The sequence below is a fragment of the Macaca thibetana genome, chromosome 4, assembly GCF_024542745.1.
Source record: "Macaca thibetana thibetana isolate TM-01 chromosome 4, ASM2454274v1, whole genome shotgun sequence".
In the NCBI taxonomy this organism is placed as follows: Eukaryota; Metazoa; Chordata; class Mammalia; order Primates; family Cercopithecidae; genus Macaca; species Macaca thibetana.
Window position 1 is genome coordinate 18,236,091 of NC_065581.1, and position 17,619 is coordinate 18,253,709.

Genomic DNA, 17,619 nt, shown 5'->3' on the forward strand with positions numbered 1-17,619 from the left:
CATGCAATATTTGGGACATACTTAAAAAATTATGTATTACTAATCTGAACGTCATATTTAATGAGGCAGCCTGTCTTTAATCTGGCAGTCTTACAGAGTTTATTTGAAGAGTTGGTGGGCCCAAGGCTTTTTCTGAAATGTTTATTGATGGTCAATTCAGTTTCAGCTTCTGCTGTGAGTGTTTGTGTGTTTGTGTGTTCATTTACATGAGGGTCCACAGAAGAGAGAGAATGTTCGAGCAAGGACAGGCAGTGTCTAGCATCTGAAACATTAGCCAAAAAGTTACAGTGGGCGTGGCGTGGGAGCTGTTGCTGCCCCTCTCACATTCTCATCAAATAAAATCTTGTAGATTTCACACTTTTTTTTTTCACTGCCTGCCTTTGCTGCCATTCCCCGTGAAGCATATTTAGCTTTATTTTTGAGAGGTATTAGCCCATTTTCTCCATGAGAGCTCTGTCTGATGTTCAGCTTAGAACCTGTAAATATTTTTTTCCAGGAAAAATTTTCACCTTCTTATTCTTATTATTTTGAAGCTTGGCATCAGCATGCATAAATTTGGAGAAAGATGTGACTTAATTCAGGAAGGTGGAAGAATAACTGACCCCACTATTGACAAGCGCATGGATTTTCATTTTAATGCTCTCTTGGATGTTGTCTCTGAGTGGAGAAAGGATAAGACTCAGCTCCAAGATGTCCCTTTAGGAGGTATGGGGAGAACGGTGTTCTGATTGTTCCATCTCAGTTTCGTTGTTACCTAAGCTTCATCAGCAGTGGCATCGTTCATTTGCTAGGTTGGATGTCAGCAACAGGGAAGCTCTCCTGAGCACTTCTTTTGGACTGATGGATTCTCCAAGTTCTCAGGGGAGAAGAACTTTTTTTAGGGAGCCTTAGATGCTTGCATTGTGTACACACACACACAGACCTTACTTTACACAATAGCTGGTGTTTTACAAAATTACTACCTACATGTTTAATTTTAAATTTCCCAGAGTAGCTTACTTTTATGGAAACATGTGGTAAGCCCTGTGTGATAAATCATCACCTCGTAATGTCTTTTCTAGATAAGGGTTTCTGTGTGCCAGGATTTCTTTTTGTTGAGCAGTGAGTTAAGGTTTTTTCCAGTATATTTTAAGAATGCCAGAGTATTACAGTTTAAGAATTTTAATCCATTAGGCGCAGTGGCTCACACCTGTAATCCGGGCATTTGGGAGGCCAAGCGGGGAAGATCACTTGAGCCCAGGAGTTCAAGACCAGCCTGGGCAACATAGTGAGCCTTGTGTCTACAAAAAAAAAAAAAAAAAAAAAAAAAAAAAGGCAAGCATGGTGGTGTGTGTCTGTAGTCCCAGATACTTGGGAGGCTGAGGTGGAAGGATAGCTTGAGCTGAAGAGGTTGAGGTTCTGGTGAGCTGTGATCCCACCACTGCACTCCAGCCTGGGCAACAAAGCAAGACCCTAGTTCAAAAAAAAAAATTTAATTCAAAATCTTTTGGCTTTTGTACTTAAATGGGCAATGTTAGGCACAACTCTTTAGAAAAGTTGACCACCCATAGTGGCTCATTTTCACAAGGGTGCCAGCTGAAATTTCACTGTATTGCTTCTTAAATTGGTATTTATTTGGCCTACAATTTTGTGACCTGAATGTATTCACTTGTAGTTATTGGAGGCATATTGGAATTTCTTGTAGTGTGAACATTTGAACTCAGTTTGCAAGGTGTTCATTTGCTTCAACTATATGTTTCTTTGCAAGAGCTCTCAATTCTTCAGGCTGATGTACAGTTCATCTCTGTTTGGGGTAAACTTCTTAGTAGCAAGGACTATCTGTCTCTTCTTTTTCTCTTTTCCCTCCGCCTCTACTGTGGCAACCCACCACCTCTAAGAGATCTACACTGTAATTGTCCTTAGTCAGTTTTGACTGATATACTATAAGAGAACATTTTCAGAAATATACTCCCATCAACAGGGATCATTTAATCAAATGTTGTAGTGTCCAGACTAATTCATAGGTTGTTAAATGTTCTGGAGTTGAGAACAGTTGTTAGGCTAACTGGCAGGATATTCTCAGGACTTGGTTAGTGTTTTGTACCTGTGTTGCAGTTACTGACTGGAGTTTTCGTTGCATTTCTTTCAGTGTCACCCAATAAAAATGTTTAATGATAATGCTTTGCCTTACCCTTACCTAGAACAAGCTGTAGGCCAGGCATGGTGGTGCGCACCTGTAATCCCAGCTACTTAGGAGGTGAGAGGATCGCTTGAGTCCGGGAGTTAAAGACCGCAGTGAGCTATGATCTTGCCACTGCACCGCAGCCTGGGTGACAGAGTGAGACACTGTCTCACAAACAAAACAAATAAAAAACCCAAGTTGTTAAGGCAGGCTCAGCAATTCTTACTGGGTAAGTAGGTATTTCATCTTACCAATAGCTTGTTTAAAAGCTTTGGTAATAGTGCACATATCTCTGTGTAAGGCTATAGTTATATCCTGCCTGTTAGTATCTTAGCTGTCTGAGATCTCATCTCACCATCACAAAGCTGGGGAAACTCGAATCTATATACTAAGGGACTAGATTTCATTTCAGAAAGCACGTGCACTAAAGCTATTTTAAATATTATTTACATAACATTCACACTGGGCTGGGCGTAGTGGCTCATGCCTGTAATCCCAGCACATTGGGAGGCCAAGGCGGGTGGACCACCTGAGGTCAGGAGTTCGAGACCAGCCTGGCTAACATGGTGAAACCCTGTCTGTACTAATAATACAAAAATCAGTTGGGCATGGGTGGCGCATGCCTGTAATCCCAGGTACTTGGTAGGCTGAGGCAGGAGAATCGCTTGTACCTGGGAGGCAGAGGTTGCAGTGAGCCAAAATTGGCCCATTGCACTTCAGTCTGGATGACAAGCGAAACTCCGTCTCCAAAAAACAAAAAAAAAAAAGAATCACATTGCGGCCTCTCTCAGTCTGTTTATATTTAATTTTATGTACTATCCTAGCAATCTTGGTTCCCCGCCCACCCCCTCCACAAAACCAACAGGAATGTAGAAACTGCACATCAGGAAGTAGGGATGGGACTTCTACAAAAGTCACAGAAAGTGGCACAGAGCCCAGGGGTCTGGGAGTGACAAAGCGAGGCACAAATCTAGAGGTCTCTTGGGTTTCCCCGTGTTACAATCTAGTGCAAGAACTGAACATTTTGATGAAAGCCTTGAGCTGTTCTAAAAAACTTTTTTGAAGTAACTGATACCTCAGTTCTGCTTCTAGTCAGACAAGTGTGTGACACTCTATAAACTTGGGGGCCAGGCCTGGTGGGATTACACCTGTAATCCCAGCACTTTGGGAGGCTGAGGTGGGTGGATTTCTTGAGCTCAGGAGTTTGAGTCCAGCCTGGGCAACCCGTCTCTAGCTGGGAATGGTGGCAGTTGCCTGTGGTCACAGCTACTTGGGAGGCTGAGGTGGGAGGATTGGTGGAGCCCAGGAAGTTGAGGCTGCAGTGAGTCAGAATGGCACCACTGCACTCCAGCCTGGGTGACAGAGTGAGACTCTGTCTCGGGAAAAAAAAAAAAAAAAAAAAAAAAGAAAAAAACACCAGAAAAAGACACTTGGAGTCTGTGATGCATGTTTTGGATGGTTGTCATCACTGGAACAGCTGTAAGGAAGTAACCTGGACTGAGATGCTGAGAATTAGTCAGACATGAAGCCAGAACCCTCTTCCAGCCCTGCTGCAAAGGAATGTAAGACAATAATGACATCACATGGCTGTGTCCATGCAGTTACAAGGTCCGGTTGAGTGGGACAGACAAGGGCTGGAGTTGATGACAGGGAGAAATTCTGGAGGCTTGCCATGGCCCATTGATGCCGGATCATAAAGAATGGATGGGATTGGGTGGGAGAAGGCATTCCTGTGAAGGAGAGTAGGAGGTCTCAGACCCTGCAGGGTAGGAATTTACCAGGAAAAAGATTCAAAGCACCACAGCAGAGCCTGTGAGTGGGCAGATAGTAGCTGCTCCCTTCGGAAAGGTTAAAATATGTGCTAGCTTTGCCTGGCTGTTGTTGGGGAATTTGTTACATAGGCAGCCAGTAGTTGTAGATATGGAGGCAGAGGGCTGACAGCATACGAGCCCATAATGGAATATTCTTATTTGGGACAGACCGTAGCCAGTAGGTTACAGGTCTCTTAGTTGAGGTGAGATGTTGTAAGCATTGACTTTAAGGTGATGGCAGCAGGACCAGAAAGAGAATGGTAACTTCTGTGTGTGTGCATGTACATCTATGTGTGGGGACACTTTTTCTGTATCTTGAGCAAAAGACGAAACCGTTTCTCAACTAAGCAAAATTGAGACGTTTCTGAAGATATAGAACTTACATATTTTTGTTACTGGTTAAGATAAACTTTCTCTTCCTGAGAGAAATGGACCTTGTCAAGAGATCTTTTCCCCTCTGACTTTACTTGGGAAAAGACTTTGGAAGTTTTGGGTGTTGCTGGGTGACAGAGGTTGAAAGCAAAGGAGAAGGAATTGGAGAATCTCATTACAGCTGTTTTTTTTTCTGCTTTGATCCATTCCCATTACAGAAAAGATAGAAGAGATCTACAAGGCATTTATTAAGGAATCTGGTATCCAGTTCAGCGAGCTGGAGGGACAGGTGCTTCAGTTCCATCTCAGTAACCTGGAGTATGCCTGTGGCAGCAACCTCCACCAGGTGCGGTTGAGTTTTGTGAAAGGTGTGCTCTGAAAATACTTGGTTTAGGCCAGGCGCGGTGGCTCACGCCTGTAATCGCAGCACTTTGGGAGGCTGAGGTGGGCGGATCATGAGGTCAGGAGATCGAGACCATCCTGGCCAACATGCTGAAACCACGTCTCTACTAAAATACAAAAAGTTAGCTGGGCGTGGTGGTGCACGCTTGTAGTCCCAGCTACTTGGGAGGCTGAGGCAGGGGAATTGCTTGAACCCGGGAGGCGGAGGTCGCAGTGAGCCAAGATCATGCCACTGCACTCCAGCCTGGAGTCTCAAAAATTAAAAAAAAAAAAGAGAGTACTTGTTTGTGTATATGTGTATGTGTTTTGTGTGTCAAAATATTGAATTTGCGCTGGTTTGGATAAACAGGAAAGAATGGTTCTGCTTAAAAGTTTGAAAACCATGACTTCTGAGCATATTAACCCTATAGTGGTTTTGGTTGTTTTTTCAACTTTTTTTTTTTTTTTTTTTTTTTTTTTTTTGAAGCAAGAGAAACTCCTCTTCAGATAATGCTTGTGAAAGAAGCTCAATACATAAAAACAAAGGAAGAGGCTGGATGCAGTGGCTCACCTCTGTAATCCTAGCACTTTGAGAGGCCAAGGCATGTGGATTGGTTGAGCCCGGGAGTTTAAGACCACCTTGGACAACATGGCAAAACTCTGTCTCTACAAAAAAAAAAAAAAAAAAAAAAAAGCTGGGCTTGGTGGCATGTGCCTGTAGTCTCAGCTACGTGGGAGGCTGAGGTGGGATTGCTTGATTCCAGGAGGTTAGAGGTGCAGTTAGCTGTGATGGTGCTGCCACACTCCTGCCTGGGTGCTAGAGTGAGACCCTGTCTTGGGGAAAAAAAGAAGAAATCAATCACTCCAAAGGACGGAGGGCTACGGGGCTGAATCAGAGCAGGGTCTCTTATTTTGTTCTTATTTTTTGTGGAGATGGGGTCTTGCTATGTTCCCTAGTCTGATCTTGAACTCCTGGCTTCAAGTGATCCTCCTGCCTCGGCCTCCCAAAATGCTGGGATTACAGGCGTAAGCCGCTGCACCAGGACTTGGTCTCTTTAACTACCCTCCTTTCCCTGACCTCTGCAGAGGGCCTTGTGTCATTTCTGTGGAACCTTGGAGTCTAAAACAAAACACTGCTCTCAAGAAGCCAACATAGGGTATCCTTGCAAGTCTGGTCTGTTTACCTTGTTAAAGTCAATTTAAGCTTGCCTGACTCATTTAACCAACTGTGAACTTAATACTCCAGTATTCTGTATTTTGAATAGAACTCCACGGATGATTTCAGAGGCCCCTTTGGGACCTCTCCATTTCTGCTTGGTTTTGCATTGTGATTGGAATCGTGCTATTTTCCAAAATCGTGCTGGGTTTCTACTCTGTAGAGCTTCCATGTTGAGGACAGATAGCATATTTATAAATGTTGATCAAATACAGTTTTACCCTCATAGAATTCTGCTTTGCCAGAGTTGTCAATACATAAAATCAGCTTCTGTTGTTATCAAGGAGTGGTACCCATGCCCAAGTCATATAGACCTTTTGTTCTCAAATAAGCTTTCCTCCAATAAAATTATCAAGATTTCCTCCCTGCAATGGTGGTCTCTGCCTGGGCTGGTCTGCCCATCTCCTGCCCTCCTGCCTTGGTGACTGTTCCCACCTGGAGCTCCTCGTATTGGCCCTCAGGCACAGGCACAAGGATTTACACAGCTGTGTCCCCGACCTCTCGTTTCCCAGGTATCTGCTCGCTCCTGGGACCACAATGAGTTCTTTGCCCAGTTTGCTGGTGACCACACTCTGCTAACTCCCGGGTACTCGGTGATAATTGAAAAACTGGCAGAAGGGCTAGACATTCGACTCAAATCTCCAGTGAGTATCAACTGCTGGGAGGCTCTGGCTCTGCCTTGTTTGGGGAGGATGTGAAGTTCTGAGCATGCGGCTCACGCAGGAGAGTGGGGCTGGCTTTGGTGTTTAGCCAGGGTCTGGAAGTGCTTTTGTGGCTCATTTGTAGCCTGTTTAGCATTATCCATGTCAGTGAGGCAGCTGCTGCTGCTTGGAAACCGTAGTGGCCCCAGTGCATTTCTATTAAGAAGTTATTCAAATTGCTCACAACCTTCCTAACCCAGTGCAGTTATTTTCACTTTAAAATTTTCCCTCCAAATCTTTGTCTCCGTGCATTTGTATTGTGTGCTATTGTAATCATGGGGGTGATAACTTATCTGTATTTCCCTTCACACCATATTATAACTATTTTCTATATTCTGACACAGTATTTATTTTGTATATTCTGACCTAACTCCCTGAGTTCAGCTATAACAATTGTTTAGATCTCTGAATGCCAGGAAAAGATTCCCCTTAGCCTTGGAGATGTAAATTCATGTCATATGAGAATCGGAAAGGATCCTGGATCCCGTGGTTCCATCCCTCACTTTTTGTCATAATTGCTTTTTGGGCAGGTGCAGAGTGTTGATTATTCTGGAGATGAAGTGCAGGTCACCACTACAGATGGCACAGGGTATTCTGCACAAAAGGTAAGAGCTTGGGCAGTACAAGGGTGGGTAGAAACCCTTGCTGCCAGGGGCTTGGAGGGAAGGAGAAATCTTTCCCATCAAGGAGTTTGCCTTTGGGAATCTGCCTGGAGCCTTGTTGGATTTCTGGTAAGTTATATATCTCCACTTAATAGTGTGTAGATATGCAAAGCTGACTTCATTGCTCTAACACTGTATAGATGCATGGCAGATGGAATTCTGAATTGCATTCCTTGAGGTGAGTTCTAGAGCACGTTAGTCCTGAGAGTTGAACAAGAAAAAACATTCCTTGGTCAAATAAGTTTGGCAAGGCCAAGTAAGTTTGGGAAGTATTGTATATGATACTCTACTTTTAGAGTTAAATAGGAGTTGTATAGGGTTAAATAGAAATATATTAAAGGCTCTGAGAAGTCCTGCATTGAAGAAATCTATCTTAATTCATTAAAGAAATCTGTTTTATTTTGTGCTTTCCACATTTTGTTTTTAACCACGGAATCCTTTTTCAGATCAAGAAAGTTGTATTTTCATCTTGAAATCTTGAAACTGTCAGAAGTACTTTTATATGGCTTAAGTTTTTTGTAAACAGCTTTAGTAGGTGAACAGTACAAGGTACTGCTGAATTGAATACCTGAAATCACACTGAGATTTATAGTACTGGAGAATAAAGGTGCCTGCTTGGGTTAGAGGGGATTTAGTAAACCTTGAAAATTTAAGTTTAGTTATATCTTAAGTGACTATGAAAAAATGTAATTGATGAACTATCACTAGTTCCGAGACTCGCTATGCTTCCTACGCTTCAGCTATCTAAAACTTGTTTCATAGTCTTTGGTTTTCATACAGAAATAAAGGAGTGCGCATCACATGGGAAAGACAGGTCTAGGGAATGAGTTAGGGTTGGGGCAGGGGGTCCTAACATTGCTCCTGCCATTAAACAACTAGGAGATTTTGGGCAGCAATCCCTGGGCTGCACTTCAGAATCACTGGGAGGTGCTTACAAAGAAAGGTTGCAAAGCCCCACCCTGATACATTCTTGTTGAATTGGCCTTGCTTTTTTGTTTTTTTCAGAGACAGGGTCTCGGTCTGTTGCCCAGGCTGGAGTGCAATGGCACAGTCATAGCTCACTGTAGCCTCGAGCACCTGGGCTCAAGGGATCCTCTCACCTGAGCCTCCCTCGAGTAGCTGGGACTACAGGCATGCACCACCATGCCTGGCTAGTCGTATTTTTAAAGCTTCTCAAGTGATTCCCGTGTGCAGCTGTGGTTAAGAACCTTGTCTGCAGTGACCTTCTCTGTAAGCTCTTAATAGGTTCTGCCTGGTGGTAAACAGTGTTTAAAAACACTACCTTTTAAAATTGCAAGTCATCCGACAGTTCAGCCTCTGCCGTTCTGTGGCTCCGCTTCTTGGTGTCCGGGACAGCAAGCTGGTTATGACCCCCCTCCTTCGCTGGCCCTGGCCAGTACTTGTGCCTTTCTGTGTTTGTATTCCAGCCTTCTGGAGAAATTAGGGCACAGCTTCAGGCTGCACTTTGAGATGTTTAAAACAAATATTTTTATTGTAGCTAGCACACATCACAGTTTGCATTGGAAGTTTCCCTAAACTTGTAAGAGAAAAATTTTCAACCTAACGTGATAGACCAGTGAACCTCTGGCAAACTCACTCAGTCTAGGCTGCTTCCATTGACATCTCGCTTTAGTTCCTTACTAGGATGTGTTTATATCATTTGCCTATTTGTTTACCCAACATTTATCTTTTTTTTCTACAGGGTCTTATTCTGTTGCCCAAGCTGAAGGGCAGTGGTGCAGTTTGTAGCTCACAGCAGCCTTAAACTCCTGGGCTTGAGTAGTTCTCCCACCTCAGCCTCCTGTGTAACTGGGACCACAGGCACATGCCACCACACCCAGCTAATTAAAAAAACTTTTTTTTGTAGAGACAGTGTCTCCCTATGTTGTCCAGGCTGGTCTTGAACTCGTGGTCTTAAGCAATCCTCTCGCCTTGGCCTCCCAAAGTGCTGGGATTATAGGTGTGAGCCACTGCACCTGGGCTACTCAAGTTCTTATGCTTTTCAGTGCTCTTTTGTCATTAAGAAAACATCTGGTTATTTGGGCATGGTGGCTCACGCCTGTAATCACAGCACTTTGGGATGCTGAGGTGAGAAGATGGCTTGAGGCCAGGAGTTTGAGAGCAGCCTGGGCAACATGGTGAGACCCGGTCTCTACAAAACAAAAAGATCACCACCATGGGTGTGGTGGTGTACACCCGTGGTCCCAGCTACTCCAAGAAGCTGAGGCGAGAGGATCACTTGAGCCCAGGAGTTTGAGGCTGCTCTGAGCTGTGATCATGCCATTGTACGCCAGCTGGGGCAACAGAGCAAGACCCTGTCTCTTTAAAAAAAGGGAAAAAAATCTAGATTTTATTTATTTTCTTGTAGTTCTTATATGTAATTTAATTGGATAGTAATTGATTTTTTGTTGTGGTTTGCCTGATTTTTTTTTTTGGTTGCATGGCAATTATCTATAAATAGATTATAAACTTGATGATAGAGAACATATTTTATACTTTATAAAATTTTCATGTGGCAGAAAATAGTGACAAAATCACAGAACTCTGAGCTTCCTGTGATCCTAGAATTGAGAGTTAAGCCAAATATACAACATACAACATCTTTGAAGGCTCGGGTAGATCAGGTGGCTGGTCTTCAACTCCATTCCAGTCTGAGCCTAGGGTGTCATCCTGTACTGCAGATATCAGAAAGTAAATATGCACACCCTTCCTCAACTCCCTACAGCAGGTTTCTAAACATCATGCAGCCCAGGCAATCCGATGCACTCGCACGAGATTTAGAAGGTGTAGGTTGACTTTCGCTTCCCTTCTGCTGCCTCTGTTGGAGAGCACACAATGGTGGAGGTGTTTGGCTCTTCTGCAGCAGGGTTCGTGAAAGACACAGGGTTTAGTCAGTAACCACAAGTCAAGAAGGAGGCCGTAAGGCATGCATTTTGCTGGTGCACATTGTTCTGTAGGTGGTGTGATTCTGGAGCTGGCAGTAGTAGTAATGGCGTCCTGATTGTAGCAGCAGTAATGGGGTCTGGAGCCAGAAATATCCAATTCCTAATGTTTGTGATGTGCTTTACCACTTATGAAACATATTGATGTATCTTGTAAATTTTAGTTTTAAAGCATCACCCTAATTCTCAGAGGTTAGTGGGGCACATACTACCTTCATTTTATAGCGGGATGGCAGAGATGAGTAGTGGGCTTGGCCACACAGTAGAATGTATCAGGAATGATGCACAAAGCACTCCTGACTCCATAGTTAGGGCTCTTTCCTCCCCAAGTACTGCTTTGCAGGGTTGGGTTCTGCTGACGCTTTTTTTTTTTTTTTTTTTTTTTTTTTTTTGAGACGGTGTTGCTGTGTCACCCAGGCCACTCTGTCACCCAGGCTGGAGTGTAGTGGTGCAATCTTGGCTCACTGCAACCTCTGCCTCCTGGGTTCAAGAGATTCTCCCACCTCAGCCTCCCGAGTAGCTGGGATTACAGGCACCTGCCACCACGCCCGGCTAATTTTTGTATTTTTGTACAGATGGGGTTTCACCATGTTGGCCAGGCTGGTCTCGATCTTCTGACCTCAGATGATCTGCCCACCTCAGCCTCTCAAAGTGCTGGGATTATAGGCATGAACCACTGCACCTGGCTTCTGCTGACTCTTCTTATCCAAGATTATTATTCGCCATCAGTACATTTTTTTGCAGATTCTTCCCTGTGGTTGCCACTTCTGCTTAGCCAGGCACTGGCACCCTTGTGCAGTGAACAACCTGCACAGTTGCACATGGCAGCCCTGTTCTTGCCCATATAACAGCGTGGGTTGTTGATACCGGTGTAGTTGTACTGTGAGGTTCTGTTGCTGTTTGTGTGTTAACTGTTAATTATTTTCCACAGGTATTAGTCACCGTACCACTGGCTTTACTACAGAAAGGTGCCATTCAGTTTAATCCACCGTTGTCAGAGAAGAAGATGAAGGCTATCAACAGCTTAGGCGCAGGCATCATTGAAAAGGTGACTTAAATGACTTCATCCTCAGAAAGAGATTAATGTCAGATGATAGATGTTCACTTCTGATATGGAGAAGTAGGGGGTACTATCTGAATAAAATTCAAAGATTTCCTTGTCATTTGAGTAATAAGAACACAAAAGAATATCAAAACGAAAGGAGCAGAGCTGGCTGAGGTCTGTGGGTTTTGACTTTAGGAGAAAGAATCTTGTTATTCAGAATTTGAATTTGGGATAAGCAATTCTTTTATCTCTTTTTTTCCCCCCTTGTGCTTGCTTTCTTGGCTGCTTTCCACTCGTTGGCCCCAGTGAGGACAGTGGTTTATTTCTCCTGCCTTTAATATCTCCTGTAGCAGAATGTGCCAGTGCTGTGGCAGATTCTGACACACCTATGAGTAGTGAGAGTTTAACTTAGGGACATATGCCCAGGAGTGAGTCTTAGGAATGCTGGGCATCTTCAGACTAGCTTGTAGGCTGCCAGTGAGTTCCATTATCCATGGGAATGGAACTGAGTGGCATCAAAGGAAGGAGCTGGGCTGGGCGCGGTGGCTCACACCCGTAATCCCAGCACTTTGGGAGGCTGAGGAGGGTGGATCATCTGAAGTCAGGAGTTAGAGACCATCCTGACCAACATGGTGAAATCTTGTCTCTACTAAAAATACAAAATTAGCTGGGTGTGGAGGTGTGCGCCTGTAATCCCAGCTACTTGGGATGCTAAGGCAGGAGAATCACTTGAACCTGGAAGGTGGAGGCTGCAGTGAGCCAAGATTGCTCCATTGCACTCCCACCTGGGCAACAAGAGCAAAACTCCATCTCAAACCACCTCCCCCCACCAAAAAAAAAGAAAAGAAAAAAGCAAGGAGTTCACAAGGAGAAAAGGAGGTGAGGAAAATGGAAAGAGCGGTACTTGGGTTTGTTCTTTCGGGCAGTGTGTGTGTGAGAGTAGAGCTACAGCTCGCTGCTTAGAGATTGCGTGTGGTTTTGTGACAACAGACACCTAACCATCTTTCTTTTGCTCACTTTGCAGATTGCCTTACAATTTCCATATAGATTTTGGGACAGTAAAGTTCAAGGGGCTGACTTTTTTGGTCACGTTCCTCCCAGTGCCAGCAAGCGAGGGCTTTTTGCTGTGTTCTATGACATGGATCCCCAGGTAAAAGCATTCGTGAACTGTGGTTTGAATTTCCGTCTTAAAGTTTAGAACTTGATGTGATAATTACTCACCTATCAAACTCAGGAACTAACAAACATTGTGGAGACCCTTAGTCTGTATTTATATTCTGGGAGGACACTTGGACTGGACATTTTCCTATAGGAAAGGAGCCCCAGTATTTGCCATGGCTTTTTTTTTTTTTTTTTTTGGAGACAGTCTTCCTCTGTCACCAGGCTGGAGTGCAGTGGAATGCACAATCTCGGCTCACTGTAACCGCCCCCTTCTGGGTTCAAGCCTTTCTTCTGGCTCAGCCTCCCGAGTAGCTGGGATTTCAGGTGCCCACCACCACACTCAGCTAATTTTTGTATTTTGAGTAGAGATCAGGTTTCACCATGTTGGCCAGGATGGTCTTCTGACCTCGTGACCTGCCAGCCTTGGCCTCCCAAAGTGCTGGGATTACAGGCGTGAGCCACCGCACCTGGCCATGTCTTGTCTTCTTGAAGTCCTCATGTTGCTCCCTGGGACATGAATTGGATGCTTGTGGAAACTGTCATTTCAGGCTCTAGGGGAGTTCCTCTTAGGTGAAGTTGGAGACAGCAGAGAAAATGAGTGGTGCTTGGAACTTCCTCTGTTAGGGCCCTCTAGGGAACTGGGAAGGGGTGTATGATTGGTGAGGGAGGATGTGAGTGTCAACAGATGTGAGAGCTGAGGGAAGGAAGGAGAGAGGAGAATGGCATACCCAGAGCTGGATGGTGGTGGTCACTTTCCCTGCCGTCATGGCGCTGCCACGCAAAAGAATCACAGCTGTTTCTGACTTTCAATTTCAAGAAACTGTCTTAAAAGGTTTCACATAGGAGCTGAGGGCAGATTTTCTTTACCATTTGAGGGTTCTTTTTTTTTCATTGTTTTATCTGGAGATTTTCCTTCTCCATCTCTTTCTACTTCTTCTGAAGCAAGCTTTAATCAGTGAACAGCCAAGGGAACTCTAAATTTGCTATTTACATTTCTTAGTGTTTTTTTTTTCCCCCCAGCAGGAAGCAATAGATGGATGAATAATGAATAGATGGATAAATAATGTGTGTTTGCGAGGAAAATGGACTGGCGAGTGACATGAGGATAAGGGGCAGCCAGAAATAGTGAAATTTAACTCGTGAGAGTGGGGCTCTTGGCCGGGCACAGTGGCTCATGCCTGTAATCCCAGCACTTTGGGAGGCCGAGGTGGACAGATCACCTGAGGTCAGGGGTTTGAGACCAGCCTGGCCAACATGGTGAAACCCTGTCTCTACTGAAAATACAAAAATTAGTCGGGCATGGTGGCAGATGCCTGTAATCTCAGCTATTCGGGAGGCTGAGGCAGGAGAATCACTTGAACCCAGGAGGCAGAGGTTGCAGTGAGACAAGATTGCGCCATTGCACTCCAGCCTGGTGACATAGCAAAACTCTTGTCTCGATTAAAAAAAAAAAAAAAAGTGAGGCCCTTATCTGTGGGAGCTGAGCACTCAGAGACTTTCTGCTTTTTTCCCTTTCATGTCTCCAGAAGAAGCACAGCGTGCTGATGTCTGTGATTGCTGGGGAGGCTGTCGCGTCCGTGAGGACCCTGGACGACAAACAGGTGCTGCAGCAGTGCATGGCCACGCTCCGGGAGCTGTTCAAGGAGCAGGTGAGAGAGAGAAAGCCCTCCCTGAAAGGGGCAAGCCATGCTTGCTATACAGAGCAGATGTGGAAGCCCAGGCAGCCAGCGTCACTGAGAATCACAGGAAGGAAGGCAGAGGCCACAGTCTTCTTTCTTTCACAGTCCCACTGCCCACCTCAGCACTGAGGGCTGTCATCACAGAGCACCACAGACTGGCTGCCTTAGACAACAGAAACATTCCTCACAGTTCTGGAGGCTGGAAGCCTGAGACCAAGGTGTCGGCAGGGTTGGTTTCTCCTAGGTCCTCTCTGCTTGGCTGGTAGATGCCATCTTCTCCCTGTGTCCTCACATGGGCTTCCCTCTGTGTGTGTCTGTGTCCTCATCTCCTCTTCTTATGAGGACACCAATCAGATTAGATTAAGGCTCACCCTGGCGACCTCACTTTAAAGTAATTACCCGTTGGAGACCCTGTCACGAAATACAGTCACATTCTGAGGGTCAGGGTGTCCACGTAGGAATTTGAGGGGGACATGATTCTGCCTGTAACAGTGCCCTGTGCCCTTTTTTACACAATTGTCTTCCTTTTTTTCTTCTCACATCATACACACTTCCTTTTTTTTTTTTTTTTTGGTAAGGATATAAAAGGCTCAGTATTTTCTACATGAATTCTATATTTACTGAAGCCCTACAAGCTTTGACTACAGCTTTCCTTTTCAGAGGAGCCTTGTCCAGCTTTTTAAAATACCCCACACATGGAGATAGTCTCTTTTCTCCAAGGAGCTCAGGATACTTTGTTCGCCAGTGTACTAAATCTCACCATCTCTAGAGATTTGTAAATGGCCATGGCCTATGTCTTTTTCAAATAAAGGAGCAGAAATAGAAGTGAAATGACTCAAAAGTTACATAAATTAAAGAGAAAAGGGCATTCAGATATGTTGCTTATTTTATTTCATTTTAATTTATTTATTTTTGAGACGGAGTCTCTTTCACCCCGGCTGGATTGCAGTGGCACAATTTTGGCTCACGGCAAACCTCCGCCTCCTGAGTTCAAGCGATTCTCCTGCCTCAGCCTCCCGAGTAGGCTGGGATTACGGGCGTGCTTCACCACACCCGGCTAATTTTTGTATGTTTTATTTTGTATTTTCAGTATTTTTAGTAGAGACAGGGTTTCACCATGTTTGCCTGACTGGTCTCGAACTCCTGACCTCAAGTGATCGGCCTACCTCGGCCTCCCAAAGTGCTGGGATTACAGGCGCTCTGAGCCACTGTGTGGCCGGCCTTGTTGCTAATTTATATGAGAGGATCTATCTAGTGATGCAATCCCTTGGTTGGAGTTTTTGTTCAAAAGTTTGTTTTTTACATTAGTTGTTTGGAACTTAGCATACTGTTTCTATAGAAATATTATTCATGGCCGGGCGCGGTGGCTCAAGCCTGTAATCGCAGCACTTTGGGAGGCCGAGGCGGGCGGATCACAAGGTCAGGAGATCGAGACCACAGTGAAACCCCGTCTCTACTAAAAATACAAAAAATTAGCCGGGCGCGGTGGCGGGCGCCTGTAGTCCTAGCTACTCAGGAGGCTGAGGCAGGAGAATGGCGTGAACCCAGGAGGCGGAGCTTGCAGTGAGCCGAGATCGCGCCACTGCACTCCAGCCTGGCCAACAGCGTGAGACTCCGTCTCAAAAAAAAAAAAAAAAAAAAAAAAAAAAAAAAAAGATTATTCATGGTGATGCTTGTTGGAGGCCAGTTGACAAATTACAGTCATTCTCTCTTACTCGAGGCCTTGCTTTCGTGGTTTCAGTTACTGTGGTAAACCAAGGTCTGAAAATATTTGATGGAAAATTCCAGAAATAGATTCCTAAGTTTTCAGTCATGCACCGTTCTGAAGAGCATGTCCAGTACCTCCACACTGAAGATGTTGCCTGCCCTTTAGTCACTCAAGGGTCATCTGTTATCAGAGCCATGTTCACATACCTTTTATTTCAGTATAGCGTTATAATTGTTCTATTATTATTGTCATTAATCTCGGTACCTAATGTATAAATGAAACTTTATCATACGTATGAATAGGAAAAAACATAGTATGTATAGTATCGGTCCTGTCCATGGTTTCAGGCATCCACTGCGGGTCATGGAACATACTCCTGGCAGAGAAGAGGGACTGCTATATTTTAAATTGAGTGAATGTGAAACATACCCTGGTATCACTGTTTTGTGGAGAACCCTGTTGAGAATTCCAGCCTGTGATCCTGAGACTCCACCTTTCCCTTTTCTTCTTGGGCCAGAGACTCCTTTCTGCTGCCACCCGATGGAAAAGGGAAGGCCCAAACTCTTAGCCATGGGTGATAGCCCCCAGTAGAGCGAGTGTGTGTCCCGGGCAGAAGGAGGAGGTATAGAAGTGAGGGAAGTGTGTGTGGGCGGGGGCAGGAGAGAGAGGATAATATGCAGATACCGGCCTGGGTAGATTTAAAGGCAGCAGGAGGAACATCTTGAGAACTGTTTCAGAATGATACAGGAATGGGCAGGGGGCAAAATGTACGAGTTGGGTTGCACCATGTCTACGTCCCTTCTTGATTCTACTTCATCATTCCTTTCTGTTGGACACAGGAGGTCCCAGATCCCACAAAGTATTTTGTCACCCGGTGGAGCACAGACCCATGGATCCAGATGGCATACAGTTTTGTGAAGACAGGTGGAAGTGGGGAGGCCTACGATATCATTGCCGAAGACATTCAGGGAACCATCTTTTTTGCTGGTGAGGTATGGATCTTGATTCCAAACCCAAGTTTCATCTCAAATGATATCTGCCCAGAGTTCAAAAACCAATTCAAATACTGTCAAAAGTCTTATGACCACAGACAGCAGAAGCCTTCTCACCGTCCTCTTCTTGCTCCCAGAGGCAGCCGTTTTTAACCTTCCAGCTACTCCTTCTGGACTTCACTTCATATTTTGAAAGTCTTTATATTGCATCTCTTTTTCTTTTTCGTTTTTTTTGAGACAGGGTCGCTCTGTGGCTCGGACTGGAGTGCAGTGGTGCCATCGCAGCTCACTGCAGCCCCAAACTCCCAGGCGACACTCCCACCTCAGCCTCCCAAGTAGCTGGGACTGCAGGCATGTGCCACCAAGCCTGGCTAGTTTTTTAAAAAAATTTTTTGTAGAGACGGGGTCTGTGGTGTTGCCCAGGCTGGCCTCAAACCTGTGGCCTTAAGCAGCCCTCCCACCTCAGCCTCCCAGTGTTAGGATTATAGGTGTGAGCCACCATGCCCGGCCTATGAGTCATCTTCTGATTTAACATTACACAGACATTATTGACTGCCTCCCTATTGGGTTAAAGACTTAGCCTGTTCAGTGTCTGCACCATTTGCTCAACATGGTTATTTCACACTTTTCATTAAATTGGTGTCAGTATTTATTTAGGTGGCTGTGTAAATGTTGTTGACTGCCGAGCCAAGGAGGTGTCCATTGATACCTTCTTACACAGTTTTCTGTTTTCTTGGTAGTTATAATGGCTCCTTTGGTCATTAGCTTAATTCCTTTGTACCTCTCCC

At 44.8% G+C, this 17,619-nt stretch overlaps 1 protein-coding gene across 3 annotated transcripts in view; it reads left to right on the forward strand.

The window, feature by feature from the left end:
• The window catches only part of KDM1B (lysine demethylase 1B), a 68,340-nt gene that overhangs the window by 44,964 nt on the left and 5,757 nt on the right, over positions 1-17,619 (forward strand). For all 3 annotated transcript variants that reach the window (XM_050788664.1, XM_050788666.1, XM_050788665.1), the window contains 8 exons: positions 534-705; positions 4,563-4,690; positions 6,454-6,585; positions 7,173-7,247; positions 11,178-11,294; positions 12,316-12,441; positions 13,979-14,101; positions 16,679-16,831. In XM_050788664.1, the coding sequence (XP_050644621.1) occupies positions 534-705; positions 4,563-4,690; positions 6,454-6,585; positions 7,173-7,247; positions 11,178-11,294; positions 12,316-12,441; positions 13,979-14,101; positions 16,679-16,831 (1,026 nt within the window). The remainder of the gene's footprint in view (positions 1-533; positions 706-4,562; positions 4,691-6,453; positions 6,586-7,172; positions 7,248-11,177; positions 11,295-12,315; positions 12,442-13,978; positions 14,102-16,678; positions 16,832-17,619) is intronic.